Here is a 21,837-nt window from a genome sequence, read left to right as displayed (position 1 = left end):
GACTCCAGTGGTTTAATCCATGTCTTCTGAAGCGATCCGATCGGTTTTGGTTGAGTACAGACCAAAATATAACTTATTTTTCACAAAACATCTTGATATCAGCAGTCGTGGCAATCTCGATTACACTTACTTGTTGAGTTGAAATCATGATCTGTTCTCACCTAAAATTGATTAGATTGATTAAGAAGACATGGATTAAACCATTGGAGATATATGAATAACTTTTATGCTGCCTTCTTTTCTTTTTTTTTTGGAGGTTCAAAGTTTTGGTCACTATTCACTTGCATTGTTTTGACCAACATAGCTGAGATATTATTTCCAAAATCATTGTTTGTGTTCTGCAGAAGAAAGAAAGTCACACATCTGGGATGGCATGAGGGTGAGTAAAGGATGAGATCATTTGGGCCAACTAATCCTTTAAGGGACAAGCCCTTGGAAATGTCATTTCCACCACTAATGGTTTGGCCATATTGGCTGATAGGACATAGGGTGACTTGGGCAGATGGATTTAAAGCTATTTGTACATAGTTTCATCTTGTCTCATTTATACACTCATGGACATCAATAAAAACCAGGGGCTGCCAAATGTATTTTCCCAGTGATTGTGTATGTTAAAGTGCCACCTGCTGAAAAGGACATGGTATTGCAAGCGCATTTACATTCTCCACTGAAGCCAAGGTATTCAAGGTCATCATAGATATGGGAATATAGAGAAAATAATTTTTCTATAGCTGTATTTTCATTCTCTCGGAGTGCTTCAGGAAAAGATAAGGAACATAATTTGATATGAAAAGGAAAGCACTCTCAGCTGTGCTTGAGTTGACAGATTGCAGAGATGTTCACTTTTGCAAAGGACATAGGCTGACAGATTGAATGAGATTTATTTATACATATATAATATACATATAAAACACTTATTAATCACTTATGGCATTACATGATGCTTGATATACTGTTTTGGATACACAGTGTGGTCCGTCTGATACCACTAGTGAAATGTTTCTATATTGCCTTTTGTTTTTATTAAATGAGGAGAATCTTGTCATTACACATTATATCTGCCGATTCTTTCATTTAAATTCTATTCGTTTGTGCAAAAATTATGCAAACATGATTTTATTTTAATCTCTCACAGGTATTTGATACCATCTCTGGACAGATCGCACGCTGGCTTCTATAGGTGTATTGTGAGGAACAGAGTTGGAGCGTTGTTACAGAGGAGAACCGAAGTACAAGTGGCATGTGAGTAACCATGGGAACACTCAAGTAGTTTGAATTTGTGTGTCTGCCGGCTCTTGTGTGAGTGTGTGGTCAAATTATGACCTTCTGTCATATGTTTCACAGGCTCAGCATCTGTTGGTGAGGTGATGTTTCAACTGTTTCATAAAGAAAATAAAAACTTTTCTCCAACACCACAGCTGCTCCACTCTAGATTGATGAGGATGTGGTGGTGACCAATCACTTCCCTCTCTCAGAATTGTATTAATTCCTCCTATTTATAACCGATAAAATGCTTGAACCGATTGGCAAGTCTCTGGTGCTTCAAGCCAGATTTAAATTTCAGTGCCCACCACTGACATGCACAGAACGGGGGCTGCTCTTTCGTTCACAAATCAAAATGAGCCCTTTTAAGCAGAGGTGCCTTTAAGAGCGCTGAGATTTAAGCAGAGTTGTCTTTTCTACAGCACACACACACACATACCACAAGGGCTGTGTACATCACTGCTGCCCACTAACATTTTTCTGTTTTCAGCCATTATCAAAGTTTGATTTCCCTTGGATAGTGCAGCGAGAGCCTTGATATACCACCGACAAATAAGGTGTTTCAAACAGTTCCCCTTAAATCAGTTTATATATCAGTTAGTTCCGATCTTTGAATCTGATTGGATAAGAGGCGGTCTAAAAGTGTTGATATTTTGTTTGTCTTTTCTCTCATTTGGAATTGCTCACTAAGGGTTTCTTAGTGAGATGGAGCCCGAGCCAGCTGGAAGTGGGAATAGGAAAACCCAACAACAATATATACTAATAAAAAACAATAGAGCAAATTAGAGCTGTTGTTATATTTTGGAGCTGAAAGAAGAAGGAGGTAACCCTAACACACAGGCGGATGCAGTTAATGGCAAGTGCAGATCATTTTGAAATGGATAAATATTAAAGGAATTATTAAAGGAATACTTCGATTCGGTCGATTAAAGGAAAAACTCATCCAAAAATGAAAATTCTGTCTTAATTGTCTCACCTTCAAGTCATTCAAAACCTGTATGACCTTCTTTCATTTGCAGAACACAAAAGGAGATTTAAAGGTTTTTAAGGAATGTTGCAGGCCGTCTTTTCAATACATTGGCGTTAATAGGGACTCACGTTGAAGCTTAAAAAAGACCCCAAAAGAATCATAAAAGTAGTCCATGCGGCTCATGTGTCATATTCCAATTTCTTTAAATGCATTTGATAGGTTTTGGGGAGGAAATAGACATTTAAACAGTTATTTTGAGTGTTCATGCGATATCTTGCGTTATTTTTAGCACTAAGACACAGTAAACAAGACTCTCTCATAGTGCTCATTAATACAACAGATATCAAGATTTTAATTATTATGTTTTTTATTTTGTGTTCTATATAAAAAAGAAAGTCACATGGGTTTAGAACGGCGTGAGGGTGAGTAAATGATTAAATAATTGTATTTTTGTGTCAGCTTTCCCTTTAAACATCCTTGTACCGATCTAGCTACAGTATGTGAAAGTACTTGACTTTTAGTCAGATGGAAGGTCTTTGGAGTTTGCTCGTTTGATTGTCTGATGTCTCTCTCAACCACCTGTGCAATAACTGACATCCAATTAACTTGCATTTCATCAGAAGAATAAAGTGAGTGCAATCATACACAGGAAATCACAACATTCTGATATCAAAGACTGAACATTGGCATATTGGATATTGTATTACTTCTTTTAAGTGGCTTTACTTGATTAGCTTTTTGATGAATAATTCTATCAAAAAACCTTAAAGAAGCTGGCTTTGATTATTAACCCTTTCAAGAGTAGGTTCTAAATTACCCTGAATGCCCCACAGAGTGAGTTATTTTATTATGTTCATAAGAATGCAAAGAATATAAAACAGTAGGACTTATTTGGTTGAAAAGGATGTTTGAGCAGCTGTTTCTGTGAACTGCATAGCGATTCAATCTCTCTCTCTATGGCAGCAGCATTGTGCGAAAGCCGTTTTTAATCTGGCAGCTTGTGACATGACTGGCTGTTGCAGAAACACAAACAGTATGAGTGACTCTAGTATGCTGGGCCCAGTTAATAAATGTCACATATGTGTGGTGCTACCTATGAAAGGGTTAAATCTCCTCAACACCAGATTAACATAAACTAAGGCAGTTATTAACCTGATGAAAGAAAAAAAAATATTGAGAACATATTCATGTTGGGGTGAACTATTCCTTTAAAATGTAGGGTGAGTAAATTGTACTGTATAAAGTTGTATTATTATTATTATTATTATTATTATTATTATTATTATTATTATTATTGTAATTGTAATTGTCATTTGTTTTGTTGTTTTTGGGGATTTATATTTGGCAAATCAATAAGATTATTATTTTTGGACCAACATTAGATCAGGCAGTTTTGAAGATACTCTTTCTTAATTTCTCAGCATTACATTTGGATTAGAGACCCATGTCTGGCAACGTTCCAGCAACAAGGACATTTCTTGTGCTGGATCAGGTTGCAAATAAGAATGGTTGCTGATTTAACGCACGGTGAACGTCCGTTCGTATGAGTCACTTCTGGTCACTGTCGTGGCTGAAAGCTAGCTGGCACATTTCATCTTCTGTTCGACAACAACTGCGACGATGTCTGGCGCACTGTCAGAACTCGTCTGTCAAACGTTCTCCAGCTGAAGCAGATGGTGACAGAAACTGAAACAATGAATAAGATCCAAACTCATATGACTTTCTTTCTTCTGTGGAACACAAAAGAGATATTAGGCAGGATTTCAGTCTCAGTCACCATTCACATCCATTGCATTAATTATTATTATTATTATTATTATTATTATTTCATACAATGACAGTGAATGGTGACTGAGGCTGTCATTCTGCCTTTTGAATTCCCCCCAAGAAAATAATTATATTGTGGGTTGGGACAACAGAAGGATAAGTAAATGATGACAGTATTTACATTTTTGGGTGAACTACCCCTTTACAACTAACAGTCTGCTAACACATGAGCTCACATGCTTACATACTCTGCTTACTCAGTGTCCTTTGTGTTTGTCTATAGACATGGGAAGTTTTGAGGAAGGGGAACGAGTCCAAGCCATATCCCAAGGAGAGGGAGCAGTCATACCAGCACCACACATACACTGTTTCCCACAGCCACAGGTTACATGGTTCAGAGATGGACGCAAAATCCCTCCCAGCAGTCGGATGTAAGTTTATAAATATATTTTTTTTCCCTATTCTGTTCCTTTCTCTTTTGATTCTGTCTGTCTAGGTGTCTGTCTGTCTGTCTGTCTGTCTGTCCTACACACTCTCATGGCAAAATCGTAAGGATTCATAGGACTTTTCTTAATTTGGCTAATTCGTATGATATTGTATAACCGTACTCTTATGTACTTTTACTAGGACTTTCACTACTGTCAATGACGTCGCTGGACATCATTTCCATCTAATACGCGCTTCTGTCACACACAAAGAGCTTTCTATCATGTTTACACACTCTACTGATTGGTTAAGTTTAGATAAGAGGTTTGGGTTAGGGCATAATCTTAATAAGCATGTCCTCAATACGAAATAGCCAAATCGTAAAATAGTTACGAATGTTCATGAGTTTGGGTTGATCTATATGTCTCTGTCTGTCTGTCTGTCTATCTAACTCTTGATCTCTTTGTCTATCCGTCTATCAGTCCATCTATTGTCAAATAGCAATTTTGGGTGGCTATAGACTTGTTGCTTGTACTTGCAAATACAAAGGGTGGGTTAGTGCATGCAAAACTTGAAGGTGATTTACTACATTTGAATTAATTAAAGGAGTATTGCTCTGCAACGCCAAAACGCAGTAACTATAGTTTTAGTTTTAACCAAAATTGTGTCTCTCATGATCATGCTATGACAGGCGGGTTTGCCACAACTTTTCTGATATTCAAAAACAGAGTTTTGTGTAGATAATTCACATTTGGTTGGACAGTCACAACACATTGAATTGAATATTTCAGTTTCCATTTTGATGTAGTTATTACTATGCTGTGGTTTTGTACAGCAGAATAGTTCACCCGGATTGAAATTTATGTCATAATTTACTCACAATCATGTTGTCCCAAACTCATTTGGCTTTCTCTCTTTCACGGAACACAAAAGGAGATATTTAGAAAAATGACTAAAAGTATCCCATTGTAAGGGGTTCATAAGACTTTTGCATTATATTCCAAGTCTTCTGAGGCAAATTTAGAAATTGTGAAAGTTATTTTTCAATGAAAATCCGATTAAGCTCTCAAAACATGGACGTGTCACACCAGGTTTTATGTAATTAAGGAGCTTGTCAGCTCAATTCCCCATTCACTTTCATTAATAAAGTGAACAAACTCCTAAAAATTTGGCCTTCCAGGGGAGAAAAAAAGTTGTAGGGATTTGGAATCACATGAGGGTGAGTAAAAGATGACAAAATTATAAATTTTGGGAAAATGTAGTGTTAATTGACATTGCAAAGTTACTGAATGATGTGTTCAAAATATTTCCAATTCCTCACACTCTCTCTGTCCTCCTATAGTGCTCCTTCACTCTGATGTGTCTCTCACATAGCAAAGTTAGTGAATGCTTCTAGCTCTAAGCCAAGGTTACCTCATGCAAATGAGTGGAGCAGATACAATTTATTGCAAGAAAATCATTTAATTGAATTTTAATCAGGCCATTGGCACCTCCGTCTCAGTTTCAAAGACTCCATGAAAAATGGAAATAAGCTAAACATTGACCGAGAAGCCCATGGAGGATTGCTCACCCGTCCTAACACTTCTAACACTGAAAAACAGTCTCTGCTCTAATTTGTTTAATTCTTATCTCTCGCTCGATTTGTTTTTTCAACAGATTGTACTAATTTTGGTGGTCCTCGTTTTAGTGGAAACTGCCCGGGGTTGGTAAACAGTTTTCTGAAGCACAAATATTTCTACCTCAGCTTTCACCCATTCTATATATCTTTCCCCTCTAATCATGCCATCACAGCCCAGAACAGAACAGACCAAGATAATCAATGCCTGGGAGTGAGCCATGTTTCTACAGAACTTGCTTTGGGGTTTCCTACAGTGCTAATTTGTGCATTAACAGTGCTGTTCACTTTTTTCCCCAAAAAATTTAACATTTATGTTACAATAAAAGTATAACTAATAGATTAACTTTTATGCTTTTTAAAACATGTGCTAACATTCTCAGTGCATTTAGTTTACTATTTAAAAGTTAAATGAATTTAATGTATGATCAGCATTAAGTGAAACTCAACATTATTGATTAATATATTTTATTATAGCAGTTATTGGATAAATTGGATAAATGAAACTACGGGCATTAAATAAGAAAATGAGATAAAAAATAACATTGTAGATAAACACTTTCTTGACATAAAAGAAGTAATGCTTTTACATAGACGCTAGGTCTGACATTCTTTTAGCATTTTAATTTCAATCAGAAAATAGTCAATTGTGAGGTTTCAATCCAAGCTGCAAATTTAGTTTTAGATTTTCCAAAATTCACATTAAAATATGTAGATGGAAACCCAGCTAATGGCAAGTGCATGCAATATTAAAGGAATATTCTGGGTTCAATACAAGTTGAGCTCAATCGACAGCATTCGAAGATTTATTTTGACTTGCCCCTCCTTTTCTTAAAAAAAGCAAATATATGCGTTCCATTTAGGCACTTACAATGGGGCCAAGCCTTAAATGCTAAAATACTCACTTTTTCAAAAGTGTAGCCACAAGACGTAAATAGTATGTGTGTTAACATGATTTTTAATGTGATAAAATTGCATACTAGGTTTTCTGCGTAAAGTTATAACCAATTTTACAACTTTGTTGACATGATGGTGTAATGTCGATTTAAACAACGTTTTAACAGAATAATTAATGTAAGTGTTTTTGTAAAATTATACGCTTCACATTTCTGCATTTAAACCCTCCAAAAATTAGCCCCATTGACTTCCATTGTAAAGGCGCGGTCACACATACCTTTGCACGTCGCCACCAGTAGTGAGGGCTGGACTAGTAATCTGGTTTACCGGGCATTGTCCCGGTGGGCCGACGCACTTTGGGGCCGATCAGGGGCGGACTGGCCAACTGGAGGAAGGAAGCGGGCTGAAGGCTCGGCCGCGAAAAGGAACAGCGAAACACCCCCGCTCAACAACTTTTGGCTCACCCTCCCCAAACACCCCCCACTCTCAATAGATGGGCCAGTTGCCATGTAATATCCCAGGACAATTTCTCTTGACTCTATTTTGCTTGTGGAATTTCACTGTGCAGAGGTATGTGTGACCATGCCATAAGTGCCTCATAGTAACCTACATTTTTGCTTCTTTTATTTTCAAGAAAAGAAGGACGAGTCATAATATATATATATTTTTTTTTTGTGGGAGTCAGCATTGTGCCACAAATGCTGTCGATTGAGCTTAACTTGAATAAAATCTGAAATATTCCTTTAAGAGGTGGTTTTAATAAATAGCTGAGAGTTATAAGAACTCATGAAAACTATTTTTACTCACTTAGAACACTTAATCTTTTGTGCGTGTGCACACATTCATACACTGAAGCCTGACCAGCATTTGCCCATCAACCAAATAATTTTTTTCATTCCTTTCTTTCTTATTCTCACGTTGGACAAGAAGAAAATGAACAGATTTTGTTGTAAATTGAGCTTTAGATTGGTAAAGCTTGTGCAGCAGAAGCCACATTCCTTCTCTCTCCATGCTCCCCTGACTCCAGTTTCCCTTTAAAAGGCAATTTCGTATGGAGAGGCAGCAACTGGGACTATCTCTTCTCCATTCCAGTCATTCCGTCTGTCTACCTGTTGATAACAAAACAATAACGACAAGAAAGTGATTCTGAAGTCTAGAGACCGTTCTTAAGTCTCTCTGACCATCATCCAGTGTGTCCCACAGCAGTCTTGTCTGTTCTGGTATGGTATGAGACAACACCCTCCCTTCATTACTTTCCTGCCTACAGGGAGCGAGAGAGCGGCTCGAAAGGCAGTCATTTAACTGCAATAGCCATTAGTCTTTCATTATTGAATGGGAATGCAATTGAAAGGCCCTTTTCCACTGGCTGCGTTTGATTTGTTGTGCTATTTGAGAGGGCTGATTGTGTATAATCAGAACCTCTGATGGTAAACACATTCCAGGAGCGGCTCCACTCCAAACGGTGCTATTCTTCTATTTTTTTATTCGATTCCCTTCAGATCTAATTCAGTTTAGATAAGAGGTGAATAGGCTTTGGTGTGTGGATAACGGTTACTCATTTGACAGTCTCGTCATCTAGTTTCTCTTTTTAAAAACCATGTGTTTGTATGTGTTTTTCAAACAGTTCTTGTGCCGAGACACATTGGCTACATTCTTACTAAAAGGTGCTATTCTTGAAGTGTCAAATTCAAAGTCACTTCAGATATTAAATGTGGTTGTCACTCATGTTTACCAAACTGTGTAGTTGTGTCTCAAATGACTTACTATATATACTCTGTGCACTTATACAGTACATTATGGACCATGTAGTGTATGAAATGTTCAAAGGATAGTATGATCTCAAATGGAACGCAAAGCCAAAACATGTCATTTCAAAACATAATTGCTTATAGCACCTTAAACATAATGCATATACAATCAGAGTATGACCAATTTATGATATTAATTGGAATTTTCACATGCATGTAAACATGTTCAGTCAGAATAAAAAATTCATAACATCATTCCACAGCAGATGTTAAAGGTCACAAAGCCCAAGGGTGTTTGATGCAAACAAGCATTGAGTCTATTTCCTTGGTTATATCAGACGTAGAGCAGTTAGGCAGGCATGGTTGGGACTAAATGCTTTAGACACATGCTCTGGCTCAGGTTGTGTTTTTGTCGGTGGTAAAAACAAGGTTTTATTTGAGGCCTGAATATATTTGACTAGAGTGTCAGAAAGGATTTCGATTCAACAGACACTGATGGCACCAGAGGGACTAGTTCTGTTTTCCTGCAGCCAAAAAACTGCAGATATTGGCTGTAAAAATAGCATTAGCTTTTGTTTGTGAGACAGGTGTTGGTTGTGTATGTGTTTTTTGGTTTTCATTCCTGATCGCTCCCCTGGAAAATTCAAACATATTCTCTGTCAGTTTTATTTGACCGCCTCTGGTCAGCTTACATTGGTCTTGTGTTTTTGGATGGTGTGTGTGTGTGTGTGTGTGTGTTTTTCTGTCAGTATGTGTAAGTGTTCCCTGATATATTTACCATGACTGCAACTGTGTGTTAGTGTGTTATATTCACCCGAGATCCTATTCCCACTAAAGAGACCGTGGTTTGTGCCGTTTGTATTTGTCTAAGTGTAATAGAGGTCATCGACTGCAGACTCTACTGTTCCCTAAAGAGAGGAGAAAGAGCACTGCACTGACAAATGCCATTCCACTCGCCAGTGTGTACATATAACTGTTATAGTGGGTCAGCACACACACACACACACACACACACACACACACACACACACACACACACACACAGAGCACACACATAATGTTCAAGCACAGGCTCGCTCAAGCGCTGCTCCAAAACCTAGTGAGCTGGCATCCTTCCTGCTGCCCTCACAGGCAGCAGCCTACTAAGAAAATTATGGAAATGGAACCTCATAAGGGGATGGTTTAAATGCTCTGCATATACAACTCAGCAGGCTAGACAAATTGTGCTCCTCACACCTAGTGCATGTGAGACTCAAGTTTGATGTTAGCATTTTGCTAAGCTAACAATGCGAGACTCTTATAAGCATTATCAGCATATCATTTTAATCAGATTGCACTATTTGTACTGAAATCATTTAGTATTGAAAGAAATATAAATATATTTGCAATCATCTGCCATCTTGGATGGATTTCATTGATCAGTAACTTACAAAACATCTAGAGTTCTGGCAAACTAGCCGGAATCTTGCCACACATTTTCCAGTCATTATTTTCACATGCAAATGAGCTTGTGATTCGCCTCAAATGTTTGCCAGAAGTTTGCATCTCTTCACCGGTAGTGGTGAACGTCAAACCTTTGGCAACAATTGACAAATTGCCACAAGTTTATCACAAAGCTCATTTACATGTGAAAATTATCAGTGGCGAATTTGCGACAAGTTTGCAGCAAATTTGTCATGAACTCTTTATATTTGTAAGGGAATCTGGAATTGCCTTCTCCTCGAAGGCTACATGTAGTGCTTCATTTAGCCAAAAGTCTCAATCTTTGGGTTGGTTCACCCAAAAATTTAAATCCTCTAATTATTTACTTACATACTCAATATCTGCCATACCAGATGTGTATGTCTTTCTTTCAGGAGAACCAAAATGATTCGAAATGAAGATTTTTATAAGCACATTTCAGCTCTGTTTGTCCATACAATGCAAGTAAATGGGTGCCATCAGGCTGCTGGCTCTTTGACGGTCCAAAAGGTATATTTAGATAATTAGATTTATATAAAAGTAATCCACATGACTCCAGTCGATCAATGAAGCAAATTGATAGGTTTTATAAAAATAAAATAAAAATTTGGGTGAACTATTCTTTAAAGCGATGATATACTTTTAGTTAATTCGAAAAAAAGAATGAGTGTATGATAATTTCTATAAAATCTGGCCAGAGTTTTTGTGGTGTTTTGAAAAAGCTTGCTAGCGCAAAGTTTGAGCAAACACCTTTTTTGGCCACGTGATGGGTGGTTATGACCCAGCGCTCTACTTTGACGGCAAGAGTTTTTTTCTGGTTCATTTCTGGAGTTTCCACCCTTTTATATACCTATCTTAAAAGATATACAAAAATCCCCAAAAAATTGTATAAAAAAAATAGTGCATTTTATAGCATTCAATATAGCATGTTAGCTTTAGCTCCATTAATGCAGAATGTAAACATGACAAATTACACATGACCTAGTACACATTAATTTAAATCATCAATGAATGGTTAAAGCAGCTTCTTTTACTGATCTCATGTGGATTCTATTCATAGAATGAGGCATGTAGTCATTGTTAACATGTTATAATATTATTACTATTACATTGGTTTTACATGTAGTTTCATATCAGAGTGTTTTTCATATTTAAATGCCCTTCTAAACACCGGCTCTAGTGGCATTGTTTGCAAAAAGCATACTGTTACTCAGCCTTCATACATTTTCAACCTTCTTTCTAGCTTTGAGAATGAAGTGAAGAATGAACTCCCGTTACAAAAAATCTAGAGCTCTGACAAATAGTGGTGAAGATAGTGGTGAATCTGCAGCAAAACTTTTGCGACAATGAAAAAGTTTGCCCTAAAGCTTTAGCTTTAAGCTTTTTTGCATGTGAAAATATTGAGAGGCGTATTTGCTGCAAGTTTGCCAGGACTCTCAAACAAAGTTTGCAGTGAGTGAATAGGAGCCTTTTCTGCCTACCAATGATGCCTTTAAATGGTGTCTACAGTAGGTAGGCAGCTCATTACGTTTTGGAACAGAGATGCAGACTCCATTTATTTAACGTTAATGCAGCTTTGCAGTAACTGAATCAGGTAAATACCTTTGAAGGAAAAAACCCAACTCACAGTCATAGTAATTTCTCAGTTCTGTGATTCGACAAATTTCTACAACAGTCACTAATAATTATAATCACCCTGAAATATAACAAACACATGTACAAACATATCAGAGATAGAGGGAATGGCAGGAAAGACATGTGGAAACAGGTTTTAGCTTTTTAAATTTTTTGAAGAAAATGTGAGTGGTTCTTGCCTGTACAATTGTCACTGCAATGATGCTAGGGTGTTTCAAGTGATTGCCAGGGAGTTAGTATGCAGTTGCTAAGGTGTTCTGAGTGGTTTCGAGTGTGTTGATATGCAGTTGCTAGGGTGTCGTGAGTGGTTGCTAGGTGCTTGCTTACTGGACCAAGTCAAAAGAGCCTTTCCCCAAAAAGTCTCTATGAGATTTTAGTCCCTATATATGACTCTGGTCCCTCTTTCAATGTAAATCTGTGGGGGGTTTTAAACCATTTTATTATCTGCCAGTTGAAAATCATAAGTTTGATTGCTCAGATGGAATAACCAGAGAGAAAAAATACTGTATAACTCAATTTTATATTTTATATTACTTCACTATATATTCCGGTGTCAAGATGGATTTAAGGAATATATTTACTAAATGATGTCAGAATTCCTGACATAATATATAAGAATTTTAATGTGGATATCTGGGTTATATGTCCTTTGCCAAGTATAATAAGTTTGTAATTAAAAGTCTGTCATATGTTGTCACTGTAGTAAAATGGGTTGATGGGTTTAATCTTATTTTATATTCATGCCTGTCTTTCAGAAATATGTATATGTGCAATATTTATGGGTAATGTGGGAAATGTGCGAACATTAGTCAGTCAGGGTAAGAATTTGTGGTTTTATGCATGCAGTGTTTGTGTGTGTGTGTGTGTGTGTGTGTGTGTGTGTGTGTGTGTGTGTGTGTGTACTCTTTTATTATGTGTGTACTGTCAGTCAACTTGAGTAAGAATTTGTGATCTTGTGATTGCGATCTAGATTGTGTGTGTTTGTGTGTGTGTGTGTGTGTGTGTGTGTGTATGTGTGATTGCTTTTTTATTAAACTAATGTGAATGGGTCTATAAGGAGATAACAGTGTATAAATGTGAGCGTGTGTATGTTCTTCACTGCCTCATTAGCTGCTCGGTCTGCTCAGTCTGTATCTTTATTCTCACTCTGTTCGCTCAGGTTTAGGGAATCACCTGAGATTAATTTGCAGTCGTGGGCCATGTCCTTCTTCCAATCCATAATTCAGCAGCAGTGTGGCTTTCTTCCTGACACCTGCCACACAATTACCCAAGCAGAGTGAAATATTCACTGCTGATCATCACACCTCAGCCGTTCGCGCCTTTTAACCGTCTGCAGCGATCCAACATGAGCCGAAACCCAGAGAAATTTGAGACCAAGATTGTACATGAGGAGATATATTAAAGTCAATTATCTGGTCTTATGTCATCCCTCTATGTTGAGCTGCACTAATCATACAGCGCTCATTAATCATTTCAGAAGGTTGATGTAATATCCTTTGACAGCTGACTGTTCGGGAACTTAATGTCTTAATGGTGCTGCTGTAAAGGTAATTTTAAGCATTGCATAGAAATATGAGATGTGATTTGCTTTTAAGCAAGCCTAATTGCACTGATGAACTCATTAATGTAATGTCTGTAATTTTTTAAATAAATGTTCGTTTCCATTCTTTAACATTAGTTAATGCATCATAAGGGTATCTTAAACAAACAGTTATAAATATATAGAGTTTTTACATCATTTATACATTTTTGTTAATCAAAATACTATTGTTTGCCAGGTCTCCTAAGCAACCAAATTGGCTGGTTGCTAGGGAGGGTAAAGTCACATGGGGTAATCTCCTCGTGGTCACTATAATGTGGGTGTCGCTCTCAGTGGGGCGCGTGTTGAGTTGTGTGTGGATGCCGCAGAGAATAGCGTGAAGCCTTCACACAAGCTTTGTGTCCGTGGTAACGCGCTCTACAAGTCACGTGATAAGATGCGTGGATTGACGTCTCAGAAACGGAGGCAACTGAGATTCATCCTCCACCACAATTGAGTCATTACGCCACCATGAGGAATTAGAGCACATTGCATATTGGGCATTCCAAATTGGGGAGAAAAAATTAAAAATAAATATATATATATATATATATATATATATATATATATATTAGTAAATTGTTACCTGTTTTTCCAAAAGGTAAAGGATTAAAAGGATAAGGACAGTATGGTAATTTCCTTACCAGCTGCCTCTGCCACTTTTATTTTATATTTAATGAAATATTTTGTATTTAATGAAACCAAAGTTTAGTGTATCATTTAAACCTGTTCATTTAGTATACAAAAGGAAAGTTAATGGATAAATAGGCTCACTTGTCTTTCTGAACAAGAACAACTGAAGAACAAGTCATTTCTCTGTGAAAACATTGTTCTTTTAACATTATTTGCAGTAATTTTACTCAGGCACATCTGTCCTGTCCCTTTCCTTGAATACATTGGATTGGATTGAAGCAGTGCATATGTACCACACAAAAAGTTAAAAAAACTGATATGTGCATGACTGCAAAACAGAACTTTGTGGAGGCCAGTCGAAAGCTGTCTTAATGTCACTTTGTGCACACGAACCCTCGTGAAGAAGCGGTTGCATCGAGTATAAAGCAGGCTTTAGGCAACTCACTAGGTTTTGGAACAGAGCTAATGTGTATTCTTTCTGTGTTGTCTTTGCCAGCATTCTGTTGATTGAGCTTAACTTGTATTGAGCACTTTGATAGTGTTATATAAAAAAAAAACTTTTATAATACGTGCAATACCAATCGAGTCTACATTATAGTCCTTTACGGTTGTACATCCAAGAGAGAAGGAAAGTTGGGTGAAACATCTGTCAATTGTGCATCAAAATATGCTTACTTTATCAGTGAGCATCTGCAGCCTTACTCTGAAACAGCTCTGGGGCTCCAGCACACATTTGGTATTCCAGTAGTGAGAATGACACATTCCTATTAGCATTCCACACCCCAGAGGAGCTGAGCCAGAGGAACGAGGGTGCCAGCTTAAAGACTGTTGGTGTGCGCGACGGGTTGATGGCAGCCGCGCAGAACGAACAATTCTTCCTCAATTTTCCAACACGCACTCATAATGAGAAAACATTGATTGAAAACAAAGGAGGCACAGTAATTGGCACTCCATGGGGCAAGTGTCCTCGGCCCAGTGGACAGCAATGGAGCATTCAAGTAGAGATGGGAGATGGATGGTTATTCAGTGTGAGATGTGTGAATGTACTGTTAAAGAGGAGAACAATGGTAATATGCACAATACATGGCTGTTTACTGGCACTTTCCACTAATAGGGTACAAAATAAGGTCTGGAATGCATTTTTTTTTTTCAGTGTAAGGTCCTTTTGAATATCTTGATCGTCAACATTAGGGGGTCAAACAAAAAATTACATGAGCTGTTTTATTTCACATTTATTATATATGAGATTTGCAATTTTTCATTGCATAACCATTTTATAGTAACCATTTTTGTTGAAATAAACATTAAATAAACCTTGCAAATAAATAAAATGAATACAATAAAATACAAATATTTAAAAAGATAGAGTGCTATTTTTTATGCAAAAAATATTTTCTCTTATATCACCTCAATATGCAGAGACTATAAACTATAAGCAAGCCATGCATAGGTTTATACTTCTGAAAAGCTAGTGGGACAGAAATGACCAAAAATTACCTCATTACCACAGATTTCATTCTCTGACGCATATCCTATTCATAAAAAGTGCCTACTGTGTTTTATTTTGCCTATATATTTTAATAGTTTTAAGCTTTATAAGGGCTTAATGGAAAGACTGAATTGTCTATAAAATGGATGAAATGAATAATAATGATACCATAATTCTCTTTTTATGGAGAAATTTCTTCCATCTCTGCAGCTGTTGCAGGTTTTTGATGCTACTGGTTTATGCGATATGTATGGAGCATTTTATGTAGAGGAAACAGATGGAGAAATAACATCTCTTTGTGTATTATGTTGGAATGAGTCACAGATTCAACAACAATGAAAAAAAAAGGAATATTCAAAACTCTGTCATATTTTTGACTTTTTCTTTGTGTATATGAATAGGCATAATGAGATGGCAATGAAATGGCACTCAACAGTCGCTCTAAAATAACAGTGGGGAATTTATCATGTAAATAGAAGCCTTGAAACTGAACATTTGGCATTCGGTTTAATTGTGAACTCTCTGATTCAGTGTTATAAATCAGTGCTTGAATCTGACGTTTGAATCTTTCAGTGTGTATTTGGGAACTGTTGACCATTATTCTGTTTGCTGGTTTCTCACAGAGCCATCACCCTGGACAATACACTGGTCATCCTGTCCACAGTGGCCCCAGATGCTGGAAGATACTACGTACAAGCTGTAAATGACAAGAATGGAGAAAACAAGACTGGCCAGCCCATAACACTGTCTGTAGAAAGTACGTTTAAACACTCACAGATGCACGTGAGGCGAAAGTGTCATAGAAGAACCACAAAATGTAATGGATGCTTCAGCAATTGCATTTGACATCTAATATTAGCTTTTTATGACACTCTTGTTTGGGTTTATGGTTTAAAAGGATAGTTCACCCATAAAGGAAAATTGGCATGCCATTCCAAATGTGTCTGACTTTCTTTCTTCTGCTGAACACAAATGAAGATTTTCAGAAACAATATTTTAGCTCTGCAGGTCCATACAATGCAGGTGAATGATGAAGGTCCAAAAAGCATATAATGGCAGACTTCAATCTTTAAATCCATATCTTCAAAAGTGATATGAAAGGCGTGGGTGAGAAACAGATCAATATTTAAGAATTTTTTTTTTTCAATAAATTATCCTCCCTGCCAAGTAGGTGGCGATATGCACAAAAATGTGAATCGCCAAAAACAAAAGAAGAAGAATATATAAGTGAAAGTGGAGCTTTATGGTAAAAAAGGACTTAAATATCACCCACACCTATCATATCGCTTCTTAAGACATGGATTTAACAACTAGAGTTTTATGGATTACTTTTATGCTGCCTTTATGTGCTTTTGGACCATTGACTTACTTTGTATGGACCTAGAGAGCTGAGATATTTTTCTAAAAATCTTTGTTTGTTGTTTGCGCCGACAGTAAACCGATGTCCCTTTCCATTTAGCACTGTATGCGGTATACTCCTACTTTCAACAACACAACAAAACAAATAAATGGTTTATAAAGTTTGTGTCGACGCGACTGGTGTAGACAGCTTCGAGCCATTGTGTCACGTCACGATCAGACGCGCCGAATGTAAACAAGATGTCAGCACCATAAACTATCAGACAGTCATGACATATGAAATATTCATGAATTCAATTGTTTACTCGCGGGTTTTGCGATCACGTCCATGTGTTTTATCTGCCCCACCTTCAATAAAAGTTCCATTGCAAAGTTTGAATCGTATTCTGACTGGTAAGAGCCGAACATGTAATCCAATCTAAAATACGCTATAAAAGACACATCCACATTCAGTTTCCAGTGTCATTCCATCATTTCATACACCAACAGCTAAAAATAGCGCAGATGGGTGAAAGAACTCATCCATGAGGCATTTGTGCTCTGCTGAATGACAGAAAGCTTCTCCTATTTAGTTATAACTTAACACCGTGTCTTCTTAAAGCAGCCCGTAATATGTATAAAGCAGTCAAAGACGTCTATCTGTGCATGTTTATGTAGAAAAACATTTAAATACAGACAGGCTCATGAAGGCGTCCTGTGTAAGTCCACTTAGGATGAATCTCCCATGACAGGCCCCATCTCTCTCCTCTTCATGAGTGTGACTGACTGAGCACCGGTGGGAAGGGCCAAGGGTGCAATGACTGAAAAATAGGTGTTGCTTATGCAGATGTATTTGGTCCTTGTGATGTCGCAAGTTCTACAAATTCCAAACGAGCCATTTTTTACAGCTTCGTTTAAATAAATGCTCTTTTTTTTATTAAGGAGGAACTTTCAGTTCTGAAACTTACAGTATATTTTTATAGTACAATGACCTCTTATATATAAAAAGATCAAGGACAATTTGATAAACCTTTAACTCACATTTAACACCACACAGTAGAAATTTCACCTCTGAACTGCCGGGATACATGTAATGAACTACGTAATAGCATTTAGCAATAATGTTGTGTGTGTGTTTTACTTAGTGTATTTATCATACACTTAGTAGTTACGTAGGTATTATGCTATGAAGGTGGTTTATGAAGACATCCATAGTGTCCCTATAATTCAAGTGGCTTAAAAAAAACATACTAAACAATGTTTTTTGTCAAATGTAAAAATGACAAAAGGTTACTGTGAAGGTTAGGTTTAGGGGTAGAGTTAGGGTTAGGGTATAGAATAGATTGTTTGTACAGTATGAAAATCATATGTCAAAATCAATGACAGTCTATGGAGAGTACCAACACTAATGTGTGCGTGCGTGCTTGTGTGTTTGCGTGTGTGTGTGTGTGTGTAAAGGGCAGTTCTTCCCAGAAGATTTATTTGGGTATCAAAGCTTTACAGCAACTGTCTCTGCTGGCAACATCACACATGCACACTCACGCACACACTCACATGTATCACTGACTGGAAAGAAGGGATTTTTTTTTTTCCAAACACAAACCTGTCACATGCTGTAACATGTTTGGCACATTGGCTGCTTCTTACACCTGGACACACTCACACCCGATGATGACAGATCAGAGTTCTATTAAAAACACTCAATCTGTAATGTCCTTTACCTGAGTTTCATAATTCACCTGGTCATGTCTGCACAGCTTTCACATTCTCACATCTTTTTCTCCTTCTCTAGATGTTGGTGGTCCTGCAGACCCCATTGCTCCTACCATTGTGATCCCACCAAGAAATACCAGCGTTATCTCAGGAACCTCTGAGGTCACCATGGAGTGTGTGGCCAATGCAAGGTGACTGACCTCTAATTGCCCAGCAGTTTGAATGAAAAGATTTTAATTAAAGTGATTGCAAATGTTCTCAAATTATTTCAGTTCCCAGAACTTCAGACCCCATTCAAACAATGCTATGTAGATAATTTCAGCCGTTTCTTTACTTTGTATTTACATTTTTATAGTTTATACGTTTTACTGTGTATTTCTTTATGACATATATGATTAAAGGGGCCATTCAAATTCTTACTAATGATGTCATTGATCACCTTGCAAGCACTGATATTTCCTTGAGGAAATGCAAAGCTACCTTTTGAAGAAATGTTCCAGATTTAATACAAGTTGAGCTCTATGGGTAGCATTCATGACGTTTTGTCAATTACCACAGAACATAGTTTCAAATCATCCCTCAGATTGTTACAACAAACTACAAATTTCACAATTGCAAAAAAAAATTAAAATAATTAAAAATAAATGTAAAAAATCTTTGTAAAGGGATTAATGGAAAGGAGGAGGCGAGAACCAGCTTGACAATATAAATAATAATTTCATTGTAAACTTAACCACACAGGTGTCGGACAGCTGTCCGTAAATCTCTCGCTCTCTCGCACTGCATTTTCCAGTCGGCCCTTATCCCTCTCCGAGTCTTGATTAGCCTTATTTTTAGGCCGGGTGTGCAGAATCATGACCTGGCTCCGCCCTCCGCCCTGCCACATTCCTCCCTCGTTCTCTCAGAGCCCCTGAAATGATGGACACCCCCCTTTTTCCTGGGGAGGGGCCTGCCTTCCGCCCCATCTGCCAGCAGGTCATCCCCATCTACCTGGATGAGGGAGGGGACAAGGGGAGGGAAACAAAAAACAAATTTGGCACCTACACGCCGTAAGGCCGATCATGCCAAATTAACAAAACATTTCAAAAAGTGAGGGAAAGGCCAACACGGAGCGGCAGTGGGAGAGAGAGAGGATAGAGAGAGAAAAAAAACACTTACTCGATTGGTTCTCCTATACGCCATAGCTTGGTCCTCGGCCACACCTCCACACTTTAATGGACGTCATCTGTGCCTCCCTGGGTGGATCGGAGGCAGACCTCCGGCCCCTGGTGGACGGAACGCCCCGCCACATTTTTGGTGGATAGTAGGGGTCTCCCCCGCCCCTGGCAGCGGTAACCATTCCAGGCGGTTGGTTGGGAGCCCCTCCTCCTCTTGCGGTCGGTGGTCAATAAAAGACAAACACACACACACAGGTGTTGGACAGCTGTCCATAAATCTCTCTCTCTCGCACTACAGTTTCCAGTCGGCCCTTATCCCTCTCTGAGTCTTGATTAGCCTGATTAGGGGCCACGAATCACGAATCGACCCCGCCCTTCACCCTGCCACAATCTTACAATGGAAGTCTAAAGGGCGAGGCATTGCAACATGATTAATGTTAAAATACACACTGTTTGGAAATGATAGCTACAAGGGATAAGCATTGTTTGTGGTAAAGGTATAGTTGAACTATTCTGAACAGTAGTCTTGCCCCTAAAAAGATGATTTTGACAACGTTACAGCTTTATTAACATATCTGTTCCACAGAATTAATTTTACAAACTGAGAAACAAGTCTGAATTATTATTATTCTTTGCTGTGGTAACATGTCACAGATGTCGTTAACAGAGCTTTAGATGTTTTGAATCCATAACATTCCTTCAAATTTAATTAGTTGGAAAAGCAAAAGCTTAATGGCTGGCAATGACCCTTTCTTTCCTTTTTAATTCTCTATAAGGCCATTAATAAAGTTGAGTATCAGTTGGAAGAAGGATGGTATTCTGGTGAGGAGTGGACTGAGTGATTTTAACCGTAGACTGACAATTTTGGGTCCAGTGGTCAGTGACTCTGGCTTCTACGAGTGTGAAGCTGTTCTCCGTAGCAGCAGCGTTCCCTCTGTCAGCGCTGGAGCGTACCTTCATGTGCTCGGTAATATACATATACAGAATGAATGCATGTAAACATGTTTAGACACTAGAACTACACAAAGCTTTGTATGATTGACAAGTAATAGTTTTGTCTGATAAACTTGAAATACAATTGAAGCCACACTGTGAGAATATAGATCCAACATGGACTGGAGATTACAGAATTGCTTTTTAATCTGGCCGTTTAAATTTATTCTCTCCCTTTTTTCTTATCATAAATTCCACTTAAAGTATAATTTTAGTCATGCTCTCTTGCACCTAAAATGGGTATAATTTTGATTAACATGACCTTTCTCCACCCTGTGATTATTCTTATTATCTTTCTGATAGATTGTAATTCTTTTCTTGTTTTTCTACTCATTATTTTATCACGTTTTCAATTTATTTGTTCCCATTAGTTTTTGAAATATTTTCTTATGTACAATATTCATAATATTATTATACTGTAGTACAGATATATAATATGATGTGTTCCTGCTGTACAGCACTCCAGACTCAACTTCAATTTATTTATTTATGTATTTATGATGTGCTAGTAAATTACTTAACTTCCTGTATGTATTGACATCATAACTATGATGCATTCTGAATGTTGTTTTGAGTGGATTGTGGAGATACAATTTTTTGCTTCCATAGTACATCTTTTATGTGAAAACTCATATTTGAAAAGAGCGATGAACGATGTCCCCCTTAAGGCCATTTGTCTATCTCTGTCTCTTTAGCAAAGTTCTTTTATTGGTGCTCTAACCCAGATGGTCTATGCAGGATGTTCTAAAAGATCCTCATTTATTTGTGAAATACAGAATTCTCAGAAATGCTGTTTGACTGTAGAGTTTTGCTCTGAAAGTGCACATGTAGAGTTCACAACCCTGACCAGCCTTATTTATCTCTTCTGCAGAACCGCCTCAGTTTGTTAAGGAACCAGACAAACACATCACAGCTGAGATGGAGAAAGTTGTGGATATACCCTGCCAGGCCAAAGGTGGGATCTCGAGTAAATGTGCTTAACTTACTTACTTATGCTCTCTAAAGTGACAAACCAATGTCAATCAGAGCATAATGTATGTACATAAACTGAGCTGGAGTCCAAGCAAATAGTGGCTACTTTGAAGATGTAAAAAAAAAAAGTTTAGATTTGTTTAAAAATTTTTTGGACACTACATAATTCCCTAATTCAATA

General features: G+C 37.6%; 1 protein-coding gene across 1 annotated transcript in view; it reads left to right on the top strand.

The window, feature by feature from the left end:
- Positions 1-21,837, top strand: part of LOC127626653 (protein sidekick-2-like) — a 92,545-nt gene that overhangs the window by 10,102 nt on the left and 60,606 nt on the right. Inside the window, exons 2-7 of the mRNA XM_052102632.1 lie at positions 1,136-1,242; positions 4,284-4,431; positions 16,107-16,240; positions 18,614-18,725; positions 20,468-20,658; positions 21,556-21,639. Of these exons, the coding sequence (XP_051958592.1) occupies positions 1,136-1,242; positions 4,284-4,431; positions 16,107-16,240; positions 18,614-18,725; positions 20,468-20,658; positions 21,556-21,639 (776 nt within the window). The remainder of the gene's footprint in view (positions 1-1,135; positions 1,243-4,283; positions 4,432-16,106; positions 16,241-18,613; positions 18,726-20,467; positions 20,659-21,555; positions 21,640-21,837) is intronic.

Source organism: Xyrauchen texanus, chromosome 33 (assembly GCF_025860055.1).
Source record: "Xyrauchen texanus isolate HMW12.3.18 chromosome 33, RBS_HiC_50CHRs, whole genome shotgun sequence".
NCBI classification, from domain to species: domain Eukaryota; kingdom Metazoa; phylum Chordata; class Actinopteri; order Cypriniformes; family Catostomidae; genus Xyrauchen; species Xyrauchen texanus.
The sequence above is the reverse complement of the archived record's forward strand: the minus strand, read 5'-3'. Positions and strand labels throughout refer to the sequence as shown.